The 19090-nt window shown below is 63.5% G+C and overlaps 4 protein-coding genes across 4 annotated transcripts; 1 reads left to right on the forward strand and 3 right to left on the reverse strand.

Moving 5' to 3' along the window:
- Nucleotides 1-104: 104 nt before the first annotated feature.
- LRRC26 (leucine rich repeat containing 26) lies at nt 105-1398 on the reverse strand. The gene is made up of 2 exons (XM_044380532.3): nt 698-1398; nt 105-622 (listed from the first exon to the last, which is right to left on the reverse strand). The coding sequence occupies exons 1-2, from the start codon at nt 1368-1370 to the stop codon at nt 339-341; spliced, it is 957 nt and encodes a 318-aa protein (XP_044236467.1). The 5' UTR covers nt 1371-1398; the 3' UTR covers nt 105-338.
- A 930-nt stretch (nt 1399-2328) lies between these two features.
- On the reverse strand, nt 2329-4054 carry TMEM210 (transmembrane protein 210). Its single transcript, XM_026489876.4, has 4 exons — nt 3275-4054; nt 2996-3131; nt 2760-2789; nt 2329-2569 (listed from the first exon to the last, which is right to left on the reverse strand). The coding sequence occupies exons 1-4, from the start codon at nt 3360-3362 to the stop codon at nt 2371-2373; spliced, it is 453 nt and encodes a 150-aa protein (XP_026345661.1). The 5' UTR covers nt 3363-4054; the 3' UTR covers nt 2329-2370.
- A 1670-nt stretch (nt 4055-5724) lies between these two features.
- Nucleotides 5725-17103, reverse strand: ANAPC2 (anaphase promoting complex subunit 2). The gene is made up of 13 exons (XM_026489877.4): nt 16933-17103; nt 16109-16731; nt 15024-15156; nt 13670-13844; nt 13130-13249; nt 12619-12736; nt 11520-11701; nt 11036-11177; nt 10650-10725; nt 10360-10563; nt 6535-6664; nt 6128-6363; nt 5725-6020 (listed from the first exon to the last, which is right to left on the reverse strand). The coding sequence occupies exons 1-13, from the start codon at nt 17035-17037 to the stop codon at nt 5808-5810; spliced, it is 2457 nt and encodes an 818-aa protein (XP_026345662.1). The 5' UTR covers nt 17038-17103; the 3' UTR covers nt 5725-5807.
- Nucleotides 17104-17127: 24 nt separating this feature from the next.
- SSNA1 (SS nuclear autoantigen 1) lies at nt 17128-18706 on the forward strand. The gene is made up of 3 exons (XM_026489879.4): nt 17128-17260; nt 17724-17923; nt 18169-18706. Exons 1-3 carry the CDS (start codon nt 17209-17211, stop codon nt 18271-18273), a joined length of 357 nt encoding a protein of 118 aa, XP_026345664.1. The 5' UTR covers nt 17128-17208; the 3' UTR covers nt 18274-18706.
- Nucleotides 18707-19090: the final 384 nt, after the last annotated feature.

Below are 19090 nucleotides of genomic sequence, written 5' to 3' on the forward strand. Positions count from 1 at the left end.
ACCTCTTCCTCCCATCTCCGCGAGGGCTAAGCCGGCTATTCACAGCCCGAGATAGGCTTCCTCACAAGCGCTGGCTCGGGACTGTCCTCGGCCCTGCCCGCCAACTTGTACAGGCCCAGCCCTTCCAGTGTCGAGCGCGTGCCTTCCCCATGCGGCCCGTGCGCAGCCGCGCGCGGCCCCTCCGCCCAGGGGCCCAGCGCGCACTGCCCCTGACCCGGTTTGTGCAGTGGTGATGTCTAAAGGAATGTCACGAAAACTTCTGTCTGTGTCGCTTGTTGACGCCTGCAGGGACTGTGAAGAAGGGCAGGGGGGAAGATTCGAGAACAGCCAACGCCCGCTCAGGCCTGAGCAGAGGCGGCGGGGCTCCCAGGGCAAGGGTCCCGCGGTCTCCTCAGGCGGCTGAGGGCGGTGCAGCGCCGAGCGCGGCAGGCGGTGAGCAGGGAGCCCAGCGCCAGGCAGGCGGCCAGGCTGGCGAGGAAGGAGACGGGCCCGAGCACGCAGACCACCGCCAGGTCCCGCGGGGCGAGTGGCTGAGAGCAGTGGCTGAAGGCGGCGTCCGGGAAGGCGGTCAAGGGGCTGAGCGTCTGGCGCCCTGGCAACACGCAGAGCAGCGTCTCGGCCTCTGCGGGACACGGTGCAGAGTCAGGCGGCTGTGGCCGTGGGTCCCGGCCCGCCCACCCTCGCCCGGAGGGCTCACCTGGCGCCGGCCTCGGGTGCCTGCGCAGCCAGGAGCAGAGCGGACGCAGCGCGCAGCCACAGGTCCAGGGGTTGCCGCGCAGGTGCAGCGCGTGGAGAGAGGGCAGGCCGGCCAGCAGCCCCGGCGCGAGCGCAGACAGCTCGTTGTCCTGCAGGCTGAGCGCGTGCAGCAGCGGGAGCGCGCCCAGCGCCGCGGGCTCCAGGCGCGCCAGCCGATTGCCGGCCAGCGATAGGGAGCGCAGCGCGCGCAGGGGCGAGAAGGTGCCGGGCGCCAGCGCCTCTAGCTGGTTGTCGCTGAGGTCGAGCTGCTGCAGCGAGCCCAAGCTCCAGAAGGCCCGCGCGTGCACCCAACGCAGCCCGTTCTCCCGCAGGTCCAGGCGCAGCAGCGTGCCCGCGCCCACGAAGGCGCCAGGCGGCAGCGCGCGCAGACGGTTGTGGTCCAGCAGCAGCGCGCGCACGCACCGGCTCAGGCCCTCTGGCACGGCGGGCAGAGCGCGCCCCGAGCAGTTGACCAGGCCGCCCGGCGCGCACGCGCACGCCTCGGGGCAGTCCGGAGTGCCTGGGGTTCCCGAGGTGGCGGCCGCGGTGGACGGCTGGGCCCAGACTGGCCACGGCGACAGCAGCAGCAGCAACATCGGCGGCGGCCGCCGCGAGAGAAAGGAGGGGCTCCTCATGGGGCAGCGCTAGGAGCCCGCTGCTCCTGCGTCCGCGGAGCCAGTGAGTCTCTGCCGCGCCTGCACAAACATTAAATCTCCGGCCCGAGTGCCGGCAGTTCCTGTTCCATGGCCAGTCCCGCACCTAGGGCGGGGGCTGGGCAGACAGCCAGTGCCCTGCACTGCCAGCCACCTGTCCCGGAGCTGGGCTCCTCCTGGCTCTGTGACAGCTGCAGCGCTGACAAGACGCCTTGCCCCTCCTCTCCTGCGATACCCCCCACCGTGCGACCTGCTGAAGCCTGAGCCTCTGGACAACACCCCCACCCACCAAAATCGATGCCACGCATCGAATGGGACTCCATGAGCCCTGCTGCTGTCCCCAGTCTCTGCCCATCTCCTGCCCAGCAAAGTGACGCCAGCACACACACAGTGCCCCCCCCATCCCCATAGCGGATGATTGGTGAGGTCAGGAGCACATGATGGGGTCCTGAGCCCAGGGGATAGGCTGGAGGGTGGAGGGCATACGAGGCAGAGGGACGGTCATGTCTGCCCCACCTGGCCCTCTAAGGACTGTCCTAGAATCTCAAGGAGACAGTGTGGGTAGGGCACAGGCACCAGCCCAAGTTCTCCTGTCAAACACTGCTCCCTCTGGAGTCATCAGAGTCGCACATCTTGTCCTGGGGTTTCCCAGGGTGGGGGTGGGGTGGACAGGGGCCCCTGGGGCCGTGCCAACTTCATGGGACAAAGCAGCAGGAAGATGCGGGGAGGAGCCAAGCTGAGGCCACGGTGGAAATACCAGTGCTGTGGCTCCCTGCCCTGGAGGGTGGACAGTGGGTGCCTTGTGCAGGCACTGGGCCTCCTCCCCCCACCCCAGATAAAGGAGTTGACCTGGGCGCCCACACACCCCTCACCACCCCATGACGCAGCTGCACAGCGGCTTGAGGAGGAGCCCGCAGAGAGGACAGGGCAGAAGCACTCAATACTGTTTAATCCCCCCCGCCCAGGCTGCCTGCAGCCCTGCTCAGGTTGGGGGGGTGAGAGGGGGCTGCTCCTCTACTGTCATGTTTGGGGCCATCGGGTCCATGGGAATGGTCATGAGGCCTTGCTCCTCCAGGGGCGGCATCATGGAGACCTCCAAGTCAGGGTCCATGACATGGGACTCCACTTGCACGGTGTGCAGATCCATGCGATCTTCCTGGACCCCGTAGTGCCCCACCAACCTGCACGGCAGGGCCTGGGTCAGGCTGGCTCCACCAGCACAGGCCTCAGGAGGCCTTGACCTCCCCCCTCCCAGGGCAGGCCTGGGCCTCCAGTCAGTGCTTCTGATGCATCCGTCCCACCCCCCGCACCTCCAGGGGCAGGACGTAGGGGCACGGCTCACCTGTGGGGTCCTCCCCTGAGGTTACTCACCTGCTGTTCATGTGTCTGGGGCATGGTTCACTGCAGGGACAAAGGGAGGCGTGAATCCTGGACAGTGGAGCTGGCCTCCCGGAGCCCAGGAGTGCCCCTCCCCCCGCCTCTCCACAGCCCTGTCTGGGAAACGGTGTTCCCCAGCTCCTGGTGACATCCCACCCGGGGGCAGAGGCCCCTCCCCCAGTATGGCCCTGTGGCCCTCACCCGCCCTCCCAGCCCTGGGGCTCGTGCACCTCTTGGCTCTCATGACACCAACTGCCACGATGACCAGGGCGCAGAAACAGCTGGCGCCCACGCCCGCCAGCACCACGAGCAGGGCGATGAGGGCCTCGCGGCTGAGGCCGAGGCTGCACTCGCAGTACGTCCCAGCTGCAGAGACAGGGCCCGTGCGGCCGAGGGGCCCTTGTCAGCCACCAGTGGAGGACGCCCAGGGCCGCCCCTCACCCTGGGGCCACCACAAGGGTACGGGAGGGGCCCTGGCAGGGGCGGGGTCGAGGGACAGGAGGAGGCACCTGCAGCAGGGATGAGCAAAAGGGACAAACATATCAGGCCAAGGGAGCTGCCGACCGGGCAGGAGTCAGGCTGGGGACAGGGGGCCATGTCCAGCCCCCAGCCCCACCGCACACCTCTGGATGGAACTCATCGGAAGGCGCTGACCTCACAGTAGGGCTCTGAAGCTGAGCGGGTGGGGGCAGGGCTTTGGCTGGAGCTTCACTTGAGCTCGGGGGCCAGAGTGGAGGAGCCCTGGGCAGGCAGCCCTGCGGTGGGGCAGCTAGGGTGGAGAGGGGCCTGGGAGCCACTTCTGAGTGCCCTGCTGGACCCAAGGCCAAGGCAAGGATAGGGCTGCCCTGGCCTTGGGGGATGGTGCTTCGTGGGGAAGGGGGTGGAGCCCACGCTTAGGCCCCTGGACAAGTGGAGACAGTGGCCTGGAAAGCCTGGGAGGGGGGGGGCTAGAGCACACAGCACAGGGCCCCTGTTTCTCTCTCAGGACACCCCAGAGGCTGGGACAAGCAGGGGCCAACGGGGGGGTAAGGCGTGGACCAGTGCTCACGGGGGATGGTCCCGCCCACACCCCAGCAATGCTCAGGTCCAGAGGAACCTCCAGGGGTTCTTCAACCCCCAGGAGAGGTGGGGGGCACTGCCCACAGGTCTTCCCAGAACCACATCCTCTGGGTGCACCTGAGGCTCCAGCTTACCCGTGTCCTTCAAGTCAGAGCCCACCTGACCCTCTGAGGGCTGCTTCCTCGTGCACCCTCCTGCCAACCTGACAAGCACCACCCGAGGGACTCACCTGCCGGCTGGCATCCACACACTTAAGCTCAGCCTCCTCCCTGGCCTCCTGCACTGCCCCCCCCCCAACCTGAGGCCTCCTCCCTCCTCCCCTAAGGACCTGGCCAAGCAAACCACCCAGGCAGCAGGAGGAATTGCCCCACCCCACAGCCTACCCCACAGGGCGCCAGGGGCAAGGGTGCAGAGGGGCCCCAGCTGACCCCTGGTCCCTGGGAACCCCCCTGACTCCTGGCACAGGAGGCCCCTCCTAGGGGAACCCTCGGGGATCAGCCAGCAGTTTCTGGCACACTTCTGTGCCTGTTGAGTAATGCTGTGACCCAAGACACAGCTTTTTTTTTTTTTTTTTTTTTTTTTTTTTTTTTACCACATTTGTCCACAAACCAAGTCAAAAGGGACGGAAAGCAGGAGCGCTGTGCCCAGGAGTGGACACCGCCCCCTGCCAGGCCAGTCTAGCAGGTTTGCATCCTGGTTAGGACGACATAGGTACATGCAGCCCAGTGCCAGGTGGCCTTCCGCCTGGAGGGAATGGCGGGTGTCAGAGCCTTCTGGGCCCCCACCAGAACTCGGAGGAAGCAGGAGGCCCCTCTTCTAGTGACCACAGCACAGCAGCCTTGGTGGTGGGCAGAGCCCAGGGGAGGGAGATACTGGCTGCTAAGACTACACACCTCGTTTCCACCACTTTGTCCTCCAAACCTCAGCAAACAGAATACTCTTGGGTAAGAAGGGGAAGTCCCAGAAGAGGGCTGACCTCAGGGCCCCTGTGCAACAGGCCAAAGTGGAGAGGTAGGGGTGGGCACTGGAGGACAGCTTGGGGGGGAACCCAGGGTGTGTAGGAGCAACAGGCATGACTCCAGGCCTGGGAAGGAGCCCCAGGCAGGTGGGAGCAGGAGAGTAGAAGCTCATTCCGCAGGGTCTCTGCTGCCTGGGAGGACAGTGCCACCAGCTAGAGCAGAGCTCCCAGCACCGGAGGCTGTGGTGCCAGCCTGGGCAGAGCCAACACCCTTCCCTGCCTCCTGGGAGCTCCGGGGCTGAGGCAGTGCCAGGCCCCCCAAATCCCTTAGACAGGACCCCGTGTGTGCTCTGGACACAGCTGGTCTCCCAGCTACGCTGGGGAGGCTGGGCTCACAGGGCTCTTCACCTGTGCTCAGAGCACTGAGGCCCCGCGTGCTCCTGACCACGTGCCTGAAGCACAGAAACCAACTTCACTATGAGCCACAAATAGCCAGCTCCTCCTGCTAGAGACATGGGAGCTCTTGGTCCATCAGGGGACACTCAGCTGCCTATCTCACACGTTCCAATGGCGTCCACATGTCCCAGAAACGGCCTTGAACCCTCAGGCCAGGAAGAGGGTGGGTGACCTGAGGGCTCCTTCCGAAGGCCAGAGGGAGGCTTGGGGCTGGAGGCCTCCGGTGTGCTCCTGCCTGAGCTTCAGGCTCAGAAGTGGGCCTTCATGAGCAGGTGTGGCCTAGGGACCCCCGTATGCCAGGACTCTGGGTTTGGAGCCCAAACACAGGTGTGCAGGCCAGGACTGGGCCAGGCCACTCACGTGTTTCCCCTCCCCGGCTCCCAGGGAGCCAGGCCCTGCTCAGTGGGGCGGAGAGCTTCGTCTGGAGGGAGCACCTGGACCCCAAATTCACGATGGGCCCAGCAAGCCAGCAGGACAGGGACAGGCTGGAGAACCACTTGCTTTACTCTGTACTCTGGGGGCAGGGCAAGGGCAGGTGCGTGGGGGGTGCAGGGAAGGCCCGGGGCGCGTCAGCTGCAGCTCTTGGGCAGGCGGTAGACGCCGGCCGCGTAGACGAGCTGCTGGTCGCGCACCTTCTTCTGCAGGAAGCCCTGCAGCTCCTGCAGGTCGATCTCGGCCAGCGCGGGGCCGGTCACCACAAACATACGCAGCATGCTGTAGATACGCTCCAGCGACAGGCTCTCCAGGTTGGTCAGCATGGCCTGGATGTACGTCCAGAACAGCTGCGGGCACAGGGGCCGGGCCGCGGTCAGGCACCACCTGCCTGGCTGCCGCCTCGCCAGAGCCCCCACCGGGCCGCCCCCCCCCCCCCCGCCCCGCGCCACCGCACCAGCAGCTCCTCCTCCTTCTGGTCGGCCTGGGAGGCCATGCCCGAGTCGCTCTCCTCGTCACTGTCGATGAGCACCATGCTGTCGCGGTCCTGCGGCCGCTCCTCCTCCACCACGGAGAAGGTCCCGGCGGGCTCCTCCCGCAGCACGCCCTGCTGCAGCCACACGGACATCCGCCGCCGCAGCAGCGCCACGGGCATCTTCACCACCTTGCTCAGCTCCTCCAGGGTCCAGCTGGCTGTGGGGGCGGCCAGCAGCACTGCACACAAGCGCCGAGGCCAAGCCTCCCTGCCTCCCCCGCCTCGTCGGCCCCACCCGGCTGCCCGGAGGTCAGCAGGCCCCCGGTGGGCTGGCATGGGCCCCCGGGGGGCATGGCTGGGGCAGGCCGGCTAGGGGTCAGTGGGCTCACCTTGGTCCTGGAAGTACAGCAAGACCACTGCCTGCACGGGAGTCACGGCCACAGACAGGGTGCGGTCGGCCAGCTCCACATCCATGGTCACCAGGCCCAGGGTGTGCTTCCAGCTGAGGGTCCGCATGGCCTGGGGACAGCCAGAGTCAGCACAGGAGGCCCGGAGGCTCCGCTGCCTGGCGCCAGGTGAGGGGAGGGCTCCCTGACCCGCCCCCACCAGGCCATCAGCAGCAGGAGGAGGACAGGACAGGGGCTCCGGCTCCCACGAGCTCGGTGTAACAGTGAGCACTGAACACGCAGTGAGGGCTGCTGACAGACTCGTGGTCTCCGAGAAACACATCCATATCCTAAGCCCCAGGACCCTGGAGTGTGACCGGAGCTGGAGACAGGGTTGCTGCACGTGGGGCCAGTTAAGATGAGGTCATCTGGAGTACAGGGGGCCCTGACGGAACAGCATCCTCGTGGGGGGGACGGGCAGCATGAGGACAGAGGCAGAAACTGCAGGACGCAGCCACAAGCCAAGAGACACCAAGCAAGGCCTGCGAAACCCCTCCCCTGATGCTGAGGTGGGGGGCAGGACCATCCCACAGCGGTGCTGACACCCCGGTCTCCACGCTGCCCTGCAGAATGGAGAAGCCTGTTTTTGCAGGGAGGACCCTGCTGTGGCACTTTGTTACAGCAGAGCCACAAGAAAGGCATCCATTCTGGTCCCGGTGGGGGGTGCTGCTTAGCAAAGACCAGGAGTGTGGGAGTCCACGTAGCTGGGTGGGGGCAGAGGCTGGGAGCATGTGAGCCACAGTTTATAAAGGCCTGGACTGCCCTGAAGAGACTGTTGGCAGGAACGTGGCCAGGAAAGCCACACTGGTGAGGTGTCAAACTGGAGGACGTGCAACCCCGCCAGGCAGTGGCACAGCCCCGTGTGAGTACGACAGACTGAGGAAGCGCGGGAGTGCGGCCTCACGGTAGCGCGCGAGCCTAAACCATGCAGGGGAGCCGCCGGCACCGCCAGCCTGGACGGGGCTCCCTGTGCGCTCGAGACAGAGCCCAGAGGGCACTAGAGCCGACCGGTAGCCCAGAAGAGCCAGGACAGAGACGGCTGTCCAGGAAGGGGGCGCGTGAGAGTGGACAAGGTTCCGGAGAATTTTACAACAGCCTGCACTGAAAGCGAGAGGGAGCGGGAGCCACGTGAGAGGCTGGCTCTGCGCGCAGGGGTGTGGGGCAGAGGCCTGGCCGGCAGGCTGGAAACACAGCTATGAGGTCACACGAGTTCTTCCACTGGCTCTCGGACTTCCTTGGAGCCTGTGACCCCTTCCTTCCTTTGGAAGTCTTCCTCTTGGAATGCAGACTCGGCCCTACACCTTCCCACAAACGCACTTTGGAAGCAGCAACTCCCTGTCCGCTCTCCCAGGTTCGCAGCTGGAGAGGAACCCAGCCCAGAAGGAGCAGCACGGTCTCGCTCTTCCCCAATTCAGATGCTACTTAGATGCTGAGCTCTGGGGTTGCTGCGAACTTGGGAGTCAGTGCCGGAAGGGTAAAGACTTCTGGGGATGTTGCTTGTGTTTTGCATGTGGAAAGGCCATGAATTCCAGGGGGGCCGGAGGATGGACTGTTGTACGTTGAATTGTGTCCCTCAAAAAGATGCTGAACTCCTACCCCTACTAACTCAGGACGTAAGCTTATTTGGAAATCAGGCCATCACACATTCAATTTGTTCCAATGAGCTCACTCTGGAATAAAGTGAGTCTTCACCCAGTACAGCTGGTGTCCTCTAAGAAGAAATTTGGACAGAGAGAGACACGGGGAAAAATGCCATGCGACAACACAGCCAGAAACTGACTGATGTGGCCAAAAGTCACATGACGCCCGGAGACACCAGAAGCTGGAAGAGGCAGGAAGAACCCTCCTCCGGAGCCTCCAGAGAGAGGGCAGCCCTACGATCCATAAGTCAATTGCGGACTTTTAGCTGCTGGAACTGAGACAATGAATCTGTGCGGTCTTAAGTCCCATCCGTGGTACTTTGTTCCGGCAACCCCAGGACACTGACATAGCCCCTCTGCGCCAAGTGCTAAGAGTCTTTCAACAACCCCTCAGCTCTAAAGGGGGAGACAATAGTGAACCCCACTTTGCAGACAGAAAATGGAAGCAGAACCCACAGCTTGCCCAGGTCACAACCAGTAGAGCAGGAGCCCTCTGGCTCCAAGGCCGTGACCTTACAGCCACCACTCCAGCCGGCAGCGGGCCAGATGCCAGGCCCAGCAGCAGAAAGCACAGGTGAGGGTATTCTGCAGCCTGCGCGACCACCCACACGTGTCCAGCATGATTCTCGGGCCAAGAGTTGCATTGGTGGGAGGCAGAGACACTGTGGCCACAGGCCTGACCTCCAGCACAGTGCGGGGGACTGCCCCTGCCACTCCAGTGTCCAGCTGCAGTTAAGACAAAGCAGGCTGACACGTGGCCACCACGTCAGGTGCATCAGGCCTGAGCAGAAGGACGTGGCTCAGCCATCCCGGGACCCATGGCAAGACCCTGGTGGGAGGTTGTGGGGCCTCTCCTGGCAGTGGCTGCATGTCAACAAGGCAGACAGACGGGGCAGGGAGAAGGCAGTGAGCACACAGATGTCCTCAACCAGGGAGAGGTGGGGTGCACCGTGGGCAGGCTCTAGAGCCAGCACCTCACCACAGTCAGGAGCAGAAACCACAGGGTGGTCCAATAGCCCAGCGGGGCCAGTGACAACCACACAGACCCTCGCAGCCTTGTGCAGTGCTGCCCCCGAATATGGCCCTGCCCTGTTCTGCCTTCCTACTCCAGAATCCCCTGCCTCGCTCCTGCCCTTGCCCGTCTCTGGAAAGGAGCCCTCCTCCTTCCAGAATTAGCTTCCCTGGCCTAGAACAGCAAACTTGGAGAACCCACTGTCCCTCCCACTACCTGGCTCTGCTGCCCTCCCCCAACTCCTCCATACCCAAGCCCTGGCTGCTGGCTCATCTCTGGAGGTGTTCCAGATGCTCCCAGGGCTCAGGCTTGGCTCCCCAGACACCCACCATACTCCTCCTCTGCTCAGGAACCCAGAGACCCCTCAAGTCCCACAACCCACTTATCAGACCGAATGCCCCAGAACCTGCTTCACCAATCCCCAGAAACCTAGGATGGGCACCCTAGCTCCCCACTCTCTCCAGACACGTCTCCACGGAGCCATCCCTGCAAGGAAGGGTTCTTCATGCCGTCAATCCCTGCCCACACCTGCCATGTGCACTCCCAAACCCGGACCACCCCACACGTCCTACAGCCCTCTCCTCTCTCTCCTCCTGCCCAAGTCCTAGGCCCTCAGGGCTCCAACAGCAGACAGCACAGTCCTGGTCCTCAAGTGCCCTGGGGCCTGGGAAAGCAGCTTCTAGGGAAGCAAGCTGGGCAGTGGCAGAGACAGGGAAGGGTCCTGGAAGTCAAATACCTCATGGGCAATTGGAGATGTCCCAGAGGCAGACACCCACAGAGCAAACACAGCTCCCTGGCGCTCCCTGGGACAAGCCCGGCACCCCAGGCCCTGGTTCTGAGATACCAGAGCGTAGACAGTGGAACAGGAAGCCCAGAAGGGTGGGAGGGCATGAGCAATGCGGCCCCCCTGCTAGTACAGTGTGGGGAAGCACCCACGCGCACACATGCACAGGTTCCTAACGAAACAGAACGTGGGCCGCGCCCTCCGGCCCCAGTGCAGGGGCAGAGGCGTCTGGAGAGCACCGCGGGGCCGGGTCACCCCGGCATCTGCTGCACAACATGGGTGGAAGGGCCGCCTGCCCCCTGGCTCCTGCCACAGGGAAGTGTGGTCGGTACCTTCAGCTTCTCGTACTTCTTGCAGTAGACCTCGAGGGCCTCCCTGATGTCCTCAGGAACCTCTAGCTTCTCGTCCTTGAAGGGCGGCCAGAACTCGCTGGACAGGATGACAGCATAGACCCCAAAAGGCGGCTGCTCCTCTGCGGGCCGCTTCTCGTCCTCCTCACGGATGTTGGCATTGATGCGACGGGAATCTGCCATGTCCTAGGGGAAGAGATGGGTGTCTCCAAGGCCCCAGGACCGGGCTAGGGGAGGCTGGGCCAGGTGGGCAGGGAGCCCTGGGTGCCCACCTTCAGCATGACCTCGCAGAAGTGCATCGGAGCCTCGCCAAAGCGCAGCTTCAGCAGCTCCACGTTGCGGATCTCCCTGGAAAGATCCATCTCTGAGGGGGTGTGGCGCGCCCCCACCCCACAGCAGCTGTAGCAGAGTGCCCGACGCCTCCCAGAGACACGGCACAGGCACCCGCCCCCACGGCTGCAAGGACACCCCCAGGCCAGGAGACCCTGGGCCTGCTCCATCTCAGCGGAGGCCTGGGTGTCCCCGGGCACCTGGCTCCCCAAACTCCTGGGCCGCCCCCCCGCCCCCGCAAGGCCACCCCAGGTCCACGGCTGAGCACAGGCCCCTTCCTGCTTGGCGTCACGAAGCAGGGCACGCAGCGGCCGCTCACGGGCCTCACCGCTCAGGACTGAAGCTGAACTGGTGCAGGAGGCGGTCGGCCAGCAGCGAGCGGTACTCATTGATGAAGAGATCCTTGCTGCCGTAGATGCTGACCAGCAGGCTGATGATGTCCGAGGAGCGCCGCTTGGAGCTGGACTTCCCTGCACGGCGTGGGGGGGGCACTGAGGGAGCACCATCTGTGCCCGGGCGGGGCCCGCCCTGCCAGGCGCGTGAGGCCCAGGCTCAGATCCCAGGGTGCGGGTGGGCTGGGTGGTGCACAGGCTGACGGCCAATCTGCCCTTCTAGCAACCGGGATGGGGACACAGGCCACCAGGGGCCGCTCAAGCCAGCGGAGGTGTTCTAGGCAACGGGCTGGGCTGGGCGTGGATGGCTGACCCCCTCAAGCCTCAGGGCTCGCGCGGAGACAAACTCTAGGCCAGAGCGCCTACCTTACTGGAGCCTCCCCCGCAATCTGGAGCCCGGCAGGGCTGGCGGGCACTGACCTGGGTCAGCATCCACGGGGTCGGGGACCCAGTCCTCGGGCTCGCCAGAGTCATCCTCGCTGTCCTGACCAGTCTCCAGGCTCGCCGGATCTGTCTTGGACAGCTCAACAGCCAAGTCCCCTGTCCCGTCTGAGTCCCCCGTGAGCCCAGCCACGATCTGCCGCACCGTGTCCTCCCGTGTCCTGCCAACGGGAGCACTGTTGGCCCTCACGACACCTCTCCCTGCGCGCCTCACCAGCGTGCACCACCCACCTCACCCGCGGCAGCGAGTGCCCACTGGCTACATGCTTACGTCTACCAGACCTTGTCTCGAAAGAGAATAACGATCACGAAAATAACAAAACCCCACCATTTTCTGAGAACACCAAGGATTCAAATAATAAGACAGAACCGGGGGGACTGGGTGGCTCAGTCGGTGAAGCGTCTGCTTTTGGCTCAGGTCACGATCCCGGGGTCCTGGGATCAAGCCCCGTGTCAGGTTCCCTGCTCAGCCTGGGTGGGGGGTGGTCAGGGGTCTGCTTCTCTCTCTCCCTCTGCCCCTCCCCTGCTGGTGCACGCACGCAGTCTCTCTCTCTCTTGCAAAACAAATAAATCTTAAAGAATAAGACAGAACCAAGACCAGGCCCTTCACAAGCAAAAGGCACGAGACGGGACTCAGGGCAGCTCGGCCCAGCCCCGAGGCTCCGCAGTCCTGAGGCAGCTGTGCCATGGCGCCTGCTCAAACACGTTCTCCGACACACCACCTGACAGTCCTGGTCCTCGTCGTGGGAAAGGCTGAGCCCAGGGTTCCCCCTCCTCCTCCTTAGCCTGGGGGCCTGGCCAGCCAGGCAAAGCTGAGCTGGGGCCTCTCTGGGCTGGGAGGGGACGGGGGCAGGGGTGCACAGTGGGGCCCCAGGGTCTGCACACTGGGCAACAGGTACAGCAGCAGGCACCAGCAAGAGGAAGGGGCCCGGGCCTTGGCCAGGCAAGACAGAGCGTCCCTGGTGTCCCGGGGGCCACCAGGACCCAGGGGGAACTTGGCTGCACACAAGGAGCCAGGAGCCAGGAGCCAAGCGCCCCAAGTCGGAGCCGCGCCCTGGGGCTTGCCTGTGGCGCTCACCTCAGGTAGCGGCGAATGGGCTCACAGGCCACCTCCAGGATGACCATGGACGGGTCTAGCACACGCAGGGCCTTGATGGCAGATATGTAGAGGGTGATGATATCGCATGTGTTCACGCCTACGGCCAGGAGGGAGGGTGGTAGTCCCCACAGCACCCAGGAGTGGTGGTTCCACAAGCAAGCAGCTGCACCCTGGCCAGGTGGGCTTCCGGATGCCACCGTGCCCTCAGTCCCCAGCATACTAGTGTGACACGCAGGAAGCAGCCCCCTCCTCCCCCAACTCTCGGGGGCTTTCCCCAGAACTTTCCACGATCCTAGCCCCCCACTACTGGGTGGTCTGTCTGAAGGGTCGATGCACCCCTCTGCCGCCAGGCCACAGGCCTCACTTCCCGCGCCTCCCTTCAGGGGAGAATGAAGTGGAGTGCCCTGGCCCTCCTAAGGACTGCACAAACCCACTCGCTACACAGGCCCTGGGGCAGGAAGACTGGACTCTCGGGCAGCAGCTTCGGCACCTGGATGGAGGAGGCGCGTCTCCAGGGCAGCCTTGAGGGACAGGAGCAGCTGCTGCCTCTGGTCAGTCCTCTCCAGGCAGTACTTGAGGTCCTCAATGGCTGGCCGGGAGTCCGGGAAGTCTGTAGGAAGAGTGCCAGCCCTTGCAGCGCACACGTGCCGGCATGCACATGCTGTGCATGCAAAAAAGGACACACGTCGGCAGGACCCAGAGCTGAGCAGCCGCACCTCCACTCAGTAACACCGAGAAACACCTGCTAGGTGCTGCAGGTCATCCTTGCGCCCTCCTGTGCCCGCAACCCCCTGTGGTGCAGAAGGACAGAGCAGGGACATGAGACTGAGAGCATGAGTGTGGACACACAGAAGCACTGTCCGCTGCCCTGCCACACCTGCCCTGACCCAGACACTGAGCAGGAGGCAGCCTACGCTGACGGGCCCCGCTCTGCTCAAGACGCCACAGTCCAAGTGCCCCTCACGGCCTGCAAGATCTGCCGGGCAAAGACCCAGGGAAGGTGGGCTACTCCAGTGGGCAGGGGGCCAACCTCGGATGATGCTGAAGAGCTCCTCGATGCGGAGGCTGGCGTAGATTCGGTAGAAGAACCTCTGCACGTGGCAGCGCCAGCGACGCAGTGTGTTGCCAGCCTCAGGGGATGCGGGCCTGGCTGGGCCATCCTGCAGGAATACCTTGCCCAGCCAGCCGACCACCCTCTCGATCCACTGTTGGAAGAGCACAGGTTTGGGGAGGGAAGGAACTGAGCCCCAGCCTGACACGGAGCAGACGCTGGGAGAAGCCACACAGCTACCGACCCTGCGGCTAGCCCTGGGGAGTCCCCAAAGCCCCTGCTCTGGACTAGGAGCACGCTGAAATCAGCAGGATAATAGGCCCGAAGGGGGCACCCCAGGCCTTCCATCAGTGTGCCCCACACCCTAAGAGCATCAGTGCCCAGGCTTATCTCTGGCAACGGTGGCCCTGATGCAGGGCACGGAGACAGTGGTCACCTGTGACTCAATGGACAGACACACCCTGGGGGCCCTGCACCTGACTAGCCACGCGCAGACAGATGTAAGGACCCTCTGAGCACACACGCCTTTATAGGCAACACAGCCACATGGACCCCAGAATGTATACGTTCCCCTACAAATTATAGAGCCACTGATGACACTATCTGGATGCCCTGCCACCTGGGGCAACACAGGTACCCCAGCCAGGCCTCTGGGCTCACACCCATTTGAGACCACTGTTGTACAGACATCTGCTTTGAATCCCCATCACAGCTAATCTGCGTTCTCAGAAGACAGTGGAAGAGTATAGGCAAAAAAACAGGAGCAGGCTGGACAGTACCCTGTGGTTGGACCCAGCACCTCCACAACTCTGGAGAGCCCAGAACAGAGCCCCAGACCATTCCCCCAATAGCATGGGTGCCCTGAGAGCCCTCACTGGGACACCCCAGACCTTGGCACTGCCTCTAGCCAAGTGACTGCACAGACCTCGATGAGCACGTCACGGGCTCTTTCTCGCTGTCACCAGGGCAGGCTGGAAAGGGCCAGCCTTCACCAAGCACCAGGACAGCTTCGACCACCAGCCAGGTCCTAGTTCATCAAAGTCTCCATACTCTTGCTGTTTCTAAAGCCAGGGGGTCAGGTTTGCCAGAAACCTCTTTTTTTTTTTTAAGATTTTATTTATTTATTTGAGAAAGAGAGAGAGCGCATGAGCAGTGGGGAGAGGGAGAAGCAGGCTCCCCGCTGAGCAGGGAACCCGATGCAGGACTCGATCCCAGGACCCTGGGATCATGACCTGAGCTGAAGGCAGACGCTTAACTGACTGAGCCACCCAGGTGCCCCACCAGAAACCTCTTCTACAGCCCCAAGGGACAGGGCCCGAGGGGCTGTCCTTACCTTGTGGAACTCACGCAGGAAGGAGCGCTCATACTCGCCCCGGCAGCGGTCCTCCATCCTCTCCCTGGTCACCTGGTGCAGGGTGGTGGTCACAGCCTCGGCACTGACCCGCTCCAACAGACTGAGCCTGTGTCTGGAGGAGAGCCCTGCCTGTGGAGCACGCAGACCATACTCCTTTCCCCCACACCCAGTGCCCTCAGTAACAAAAGCTTCAAGAAAAAGCTGCTGGGAGGACAGAGACCTGCCCTCCCCAGCTGGCCTTGCTGCCTGGGTTAAGACACTGGCCTTCCCCACGTGAGCAGTGGGTGTGGCTCTCAGGGCCAAAGCCTCTTCTAAACAAGGCTCTGAAACATAGCTAAATATGCCCCGTGAGGACAGATGTCCCCAGGTATGCCTTTCGGTGCAAACCCTGGTCAACAACGGCAAAGGGACTCAAAAGGAAAGGAGAAAGAACATTTCTGTGTATCTTTCATCTGGGATAAACCCAACAGAAGCCATTCAGGGCCTCCTTGCCCCCTGCCGGCAACAGGACCACTCCCTTCCTAACGGCAGAGAGGCTGCTGCTTCACTCAACGGGACAAAATCGTTATAAACAACCACAAAGGACAAAAGGCCCATAAGTCAGAACCTGGCTTTAACAACAAAATCCTTTCCTCTTTAAAAGACTGGAAAGGCAATCTGCTTGCGCAGCATGTTGGCCTAATCCCCAGCTTGTACTGAAAGAATGAAAAAAGCTAAGTCCACTTTTTTGCAACTACAGGGGAGAATCAATGCCATCTCCTTCCTGGAAAACCTACACAAGGCATAGCAGAAATTTACATGGCCCAGGAAATTTGGAATCACCTAGGATCTCAGTGTACGCAAAGCGTGAAACCTAGTGTGAGTAGCAGACACACACCTGTGTCCAGGACAGGAAGTAGAAGTTCACAGCACAGAGATCCTGGGGACCCTCCCTTTGTCATGCCTGCCCCCCCCACCCCCAGCCAGCTCACCAGCTCTCTGAAGAGGCCAGCTGACCCAGGACAGTAATGGGGAGTCAGGAAGAACGGGGGCATGGCCACAGCCACACAGGCGCGAGTACTCACAGGACCTGGCTGAGCTGGTGAAACTGTTCCAGGGCCTGGCGGCACCAGCACTGCTGCTTGTCACTGCCACATCCCGCGCACAGCGGGCTCTGCAGAAGCCGGTAGTACCGCCGCCGGGCATACCTGCTGTCCAATTCCCCCTCCAGTTCCGGGTCTGTGCCCCCTTCCCCCTTCCTCTTACTCTGCATGTACACTCTCAAAAAGCGTCCGTAAAGGCGCTGAATCATCTCCTGAAAGGTTCTGGGAGTGGAAAAGAACAGGACGCCCCGCAACGTGGTGTGGACTTTTTCCCGCAGCCCCTGAGCGCCTGCGCCCATCAGCAAGCCCAGGCGAGTCCACTTCTCCAGCAGCTCTAGACTATGCAGGTAAGGATCCAGACGGCTCTCCAACAGGCCGAAAGCGTCAAGGAGAAGCAGGAGGCACTGAGGCTCGTCTGCATAGTTCTCACGCTGCGAGATGGTATTCCAGAACTCGAGGGAGATGCTGGCCTGCAGGTCGTTCTGCAGCACCTCTACAAACCACTCCTCCAGGACCGAATGCAGACCGTGGCCCCTCAAAACCTCCACCGCCGCCCGCAGCTCCTCCTCCTTCGGCGGCACCGCACCGCTGGTCCGGGAGGACGCCTGGAGTGCAGAAGCCCGTGAGGAGCGAACGCAGAGTGGAGGGGGGAAGGGGGCTGACAGGCGGGGACAAGTGGGGAAAGGAAGGAGCCGAGGAGAAGCCGCGGCCGACGCTAGGGAAGGGCTGCCCGGGGAGCCGAACGAACCCCAGGGTCGGATCCCGGGAACTCCGCGCGGGCCCACTGCCCTCTTCCGGGGTCTCACCAGTCCCAGAGCGGCCGGCGGCACCAGCCCGGTGCTCACGGTGTTCCAGGCCACCAACAGCTCCTGTGTCGGCCCCGGGTCGCCGTCGCGCACCGCCGCCGCCATCTGTGTGCCCCGCTAGCTTCCCAGACCCACTAGGCGCGGCGCGCGACGATGACGCACAGGAGAGGCGCGCGGGGGTGACGTAAGGGAGGGCGCGCTATCGGAAGGCAACGCGCAGGCGCGAGCGGCGATGCGGTAGCGGCGGTTGGAGTGGTCGCGGCCGGAGCGGCGACCATGACCCAGCAGGGCGCGGCGCTGCAGAATTACAACAACGAGCTGGTCAAGTGTGAGCGACCGCGCGGCGGAGTCCGCCGGGCGGGCTGGGAGGGCGCGGGGCTCGCCGGCTTGCGGCCCAGGCGGTAGCGGGCCCGTTGCGCGTGGCCGAGTGGGGTGCACGGTCCGTGCGTGGGGGTCTCGGTTCGGACGGCGCCGGAGGCCGTGCGGGCGTGCCTGGCGCACAGCCGCCGTGCCGCACACACCTGGCGCTAGGAGCCTGCTGAGTGAGCGCCAGGGACGGACGGCTGGAGCGCGCACTGCCTCCCAGGCGCACGCCCGGCGGTCTGGGGCGGGGCTTTTCCCGGACCCTAGAACCCCTGGAAGGTGGCTCGGGTGGAAGGTGGCCGGGCCAGTACTGGGCCCTCCAGCAAGCTTCTCTCCTAGCAGGCGATGGGTTCCAGAGTGGGAGGAGTGCTGCGCTCCTTCCTGCCCTGGGTCCACAGCGCCCGCCCTCCACTCGCCCCCCACCCCAGGCATCGAGGAGTTGTGCCAGAAGCGAGAGGAGTTGGGTCGGCAGATCCAACAGGAGGAGGAAGAGAAGCAGCGCCTGCAGAATGAGGTGAGGCAGCTGACGGAGAAGCTGGCCCGAGTCAATGAGAACTTGGCGCGCAAGATTGCCTCTCGCAACGAGTTTGACCGGACCATCGCGGAGACAGAGGCCGCCTATCTCAAGGTGGGGCTCGTGGCGCCTCGGGGGGCCCAGCATGCCCGCTGGCGGGAGCTAACCTAGCCTGGCTTTCCAGGGTGCGAGGAAGGGGCTTTGGGCTAGACTCAGAGGGGAAGGGGGCCCTCCTGACCTTGTCCGACCCTCCACTAGGGGGCTTCTCCTCAGTGCTTCTGCCCCAGGGGCTGGCGCTGGCATGGTGGGAGGTTCCTGATGGTGGAACGGTAGTAACCAACACACATGTCTGTCTCCAGATCCTGGAGAGTTCGCAGACTCTGCTCAGTGTGCTGAAGAGAGAAGCTGGGAACCTGACCAAGGCCACAGCCTCAGAACAGAAGAGCAGCGGCAAGGACAGCTGACCGACCAGCTGCGGGCGGGAGGGGCCTGCCTCCACTGGGCGGATCAGCGGCTGGGCCTCCGACCATCTCTTGAGCGTCTTTGCTCTTCACGGTAGCAGCTGCCTCCTTTCGCTGTCTCGGGTACCAAGAGGCCATTGCCAAGCTCCACCGACCCCAGGTGATGAGGACAGCCCTGGGTACAGCCCACCAGGTGGGGGTCCTAGCCTTGGACTCACCCAGGATTTGGGGAGGGCAGGCTCTGGGTCACTTCTCAGGGCCTGAGGTCCCCACATCCCCTTGTGCTGCCAGAAAGGCCCTACTCCCTAGTCTCAGCACCATGGCAGTGTGCTCACCTTGGTGCCCAGGCCAGGGGAGTAGATGAGGGGCTGGGGCCCTCCACCTTGGAGCTTGCCCCCGTAGCCTATGACTTCAATAAAGATTGTCTTTGTAAAGATACGTTACTGCCTGGGGTCTCTGTTTTGAGTGGGGGACTGCCAGACATCCCCAGAATCGATATGCGCTCCTGCCCAGCTGTGGTATGGCTCCTCCCTGGGAGAGGAAAGCCTGGATGGACTTTTCCTATAACAAGCCTTACTGGTTTTGAAGACAGAGTTGAGGGTACCCTTGAGCATCTCCTGTGACCTTGTTATCCACCCTTTCTCCCCACCAGAGCTGCTAGCCCCTCTCCCCCAATTCCACTTAGCCTACCCTTCGGGAGGTGGTCTGCCTATTGGTCCTGGTCTGTGCCGTGCCCTATGACCAGCACAAGGCCTGGCCCAAGGAGACGCCCCCTCGGCATGGGGGCAGACAGGGCTGCCCCCCCCCCCACTCCAGGGTT

This window comes from Ursus arctos, unplaced genomic scaffold, assembly GCF_023065955.2.
Source record: "Ursus arctos isolate Adak ecotype North America unplaced genomic scaffold, UrsArc2.0 scaffold_18, whole genome shotgun sequence".
NCBI lineage: Eukaryota > Metazoa > Chordata > Mammalia > Carnivora > Ursidae > Ursus > Ursus arctos.

Coding starts and splice junctions, on each gene's coding strand:
- TMEM210 (XM_026489876.4), bottom strand. CDS start 3,362: ATGGCCCCCTGTCCCCAGCCTGACTCCTGCCCGGTCGGCAGCTCCCTT. Junction 2,790..2,995: donor GGTGTCATGAGAGCCAAGAG/GTGCACGAGCCC, acceptor TTGTCCCTGCAG/TGAACCATGCCCCAGACACA. Junction 2,570..2,759: donor CCCAGACACATGAACAGCAG/GTGAGTAACCTC, acceptor CCTGCCGTGCAG/GTTGGTGGGGCACTACGGGG.
- ANAPC2 (XM_026489877.4), bottom strand. CDS start 17,037: ATGGCGGCGGCGGTGCGCGACGGCGACCCGGGGCCGACACAGGAGCTG. Junction 16,732..16,932: donor CGCCGGCCGCTCTGGGACTG/GTGAGACCCCGG, acceptor TCTGCACTCCAG/GCGTCCTCCCGGACCAGCGG. Junction 6,665..10,359: donor AGAAGTACGAGAAGCTGAAG/GTACCGACCACA, acceptor GGCTGTCCCCAG/GCCATGCGGACCCTCAGCTG.
- LRRC26 (XM_044380532.3), bottom strand. CDS start 1,370: ATGAGGAGCCCCTCCTTTCTCTCGCGGCGGCCGCCGCCGATGTTGCTG. Junction 623..697: donor GCACCCGAGGCCGGCGCCAG/GTGAGCCCTCCG, acceptor CGTGTCCCGCAG/AGGCCGAGACGCTGCTCTGC.
- SSNA1 (XM_026489879.4), top strand. CDS start 17,209: ATGACCCAGCAGGGCGCGGCGCTGCAGAATTACAACAACGAGCTGGTC. Junction 17,261..17,723: donor CAACAACGAGCTGGTCAAGT/GTGAGCGACCGC, acceptor CCCCCACCCCAG/GCATCGAGGAGTTGTGCCAG. Junction 17,924..18,168: donor CAGAGGCCGCCTATCTCAAG/GTGGGGCTCGTG, acceptor GTCTGTCTCCAG/ATCCTGGAGAGTTCGCAGAC.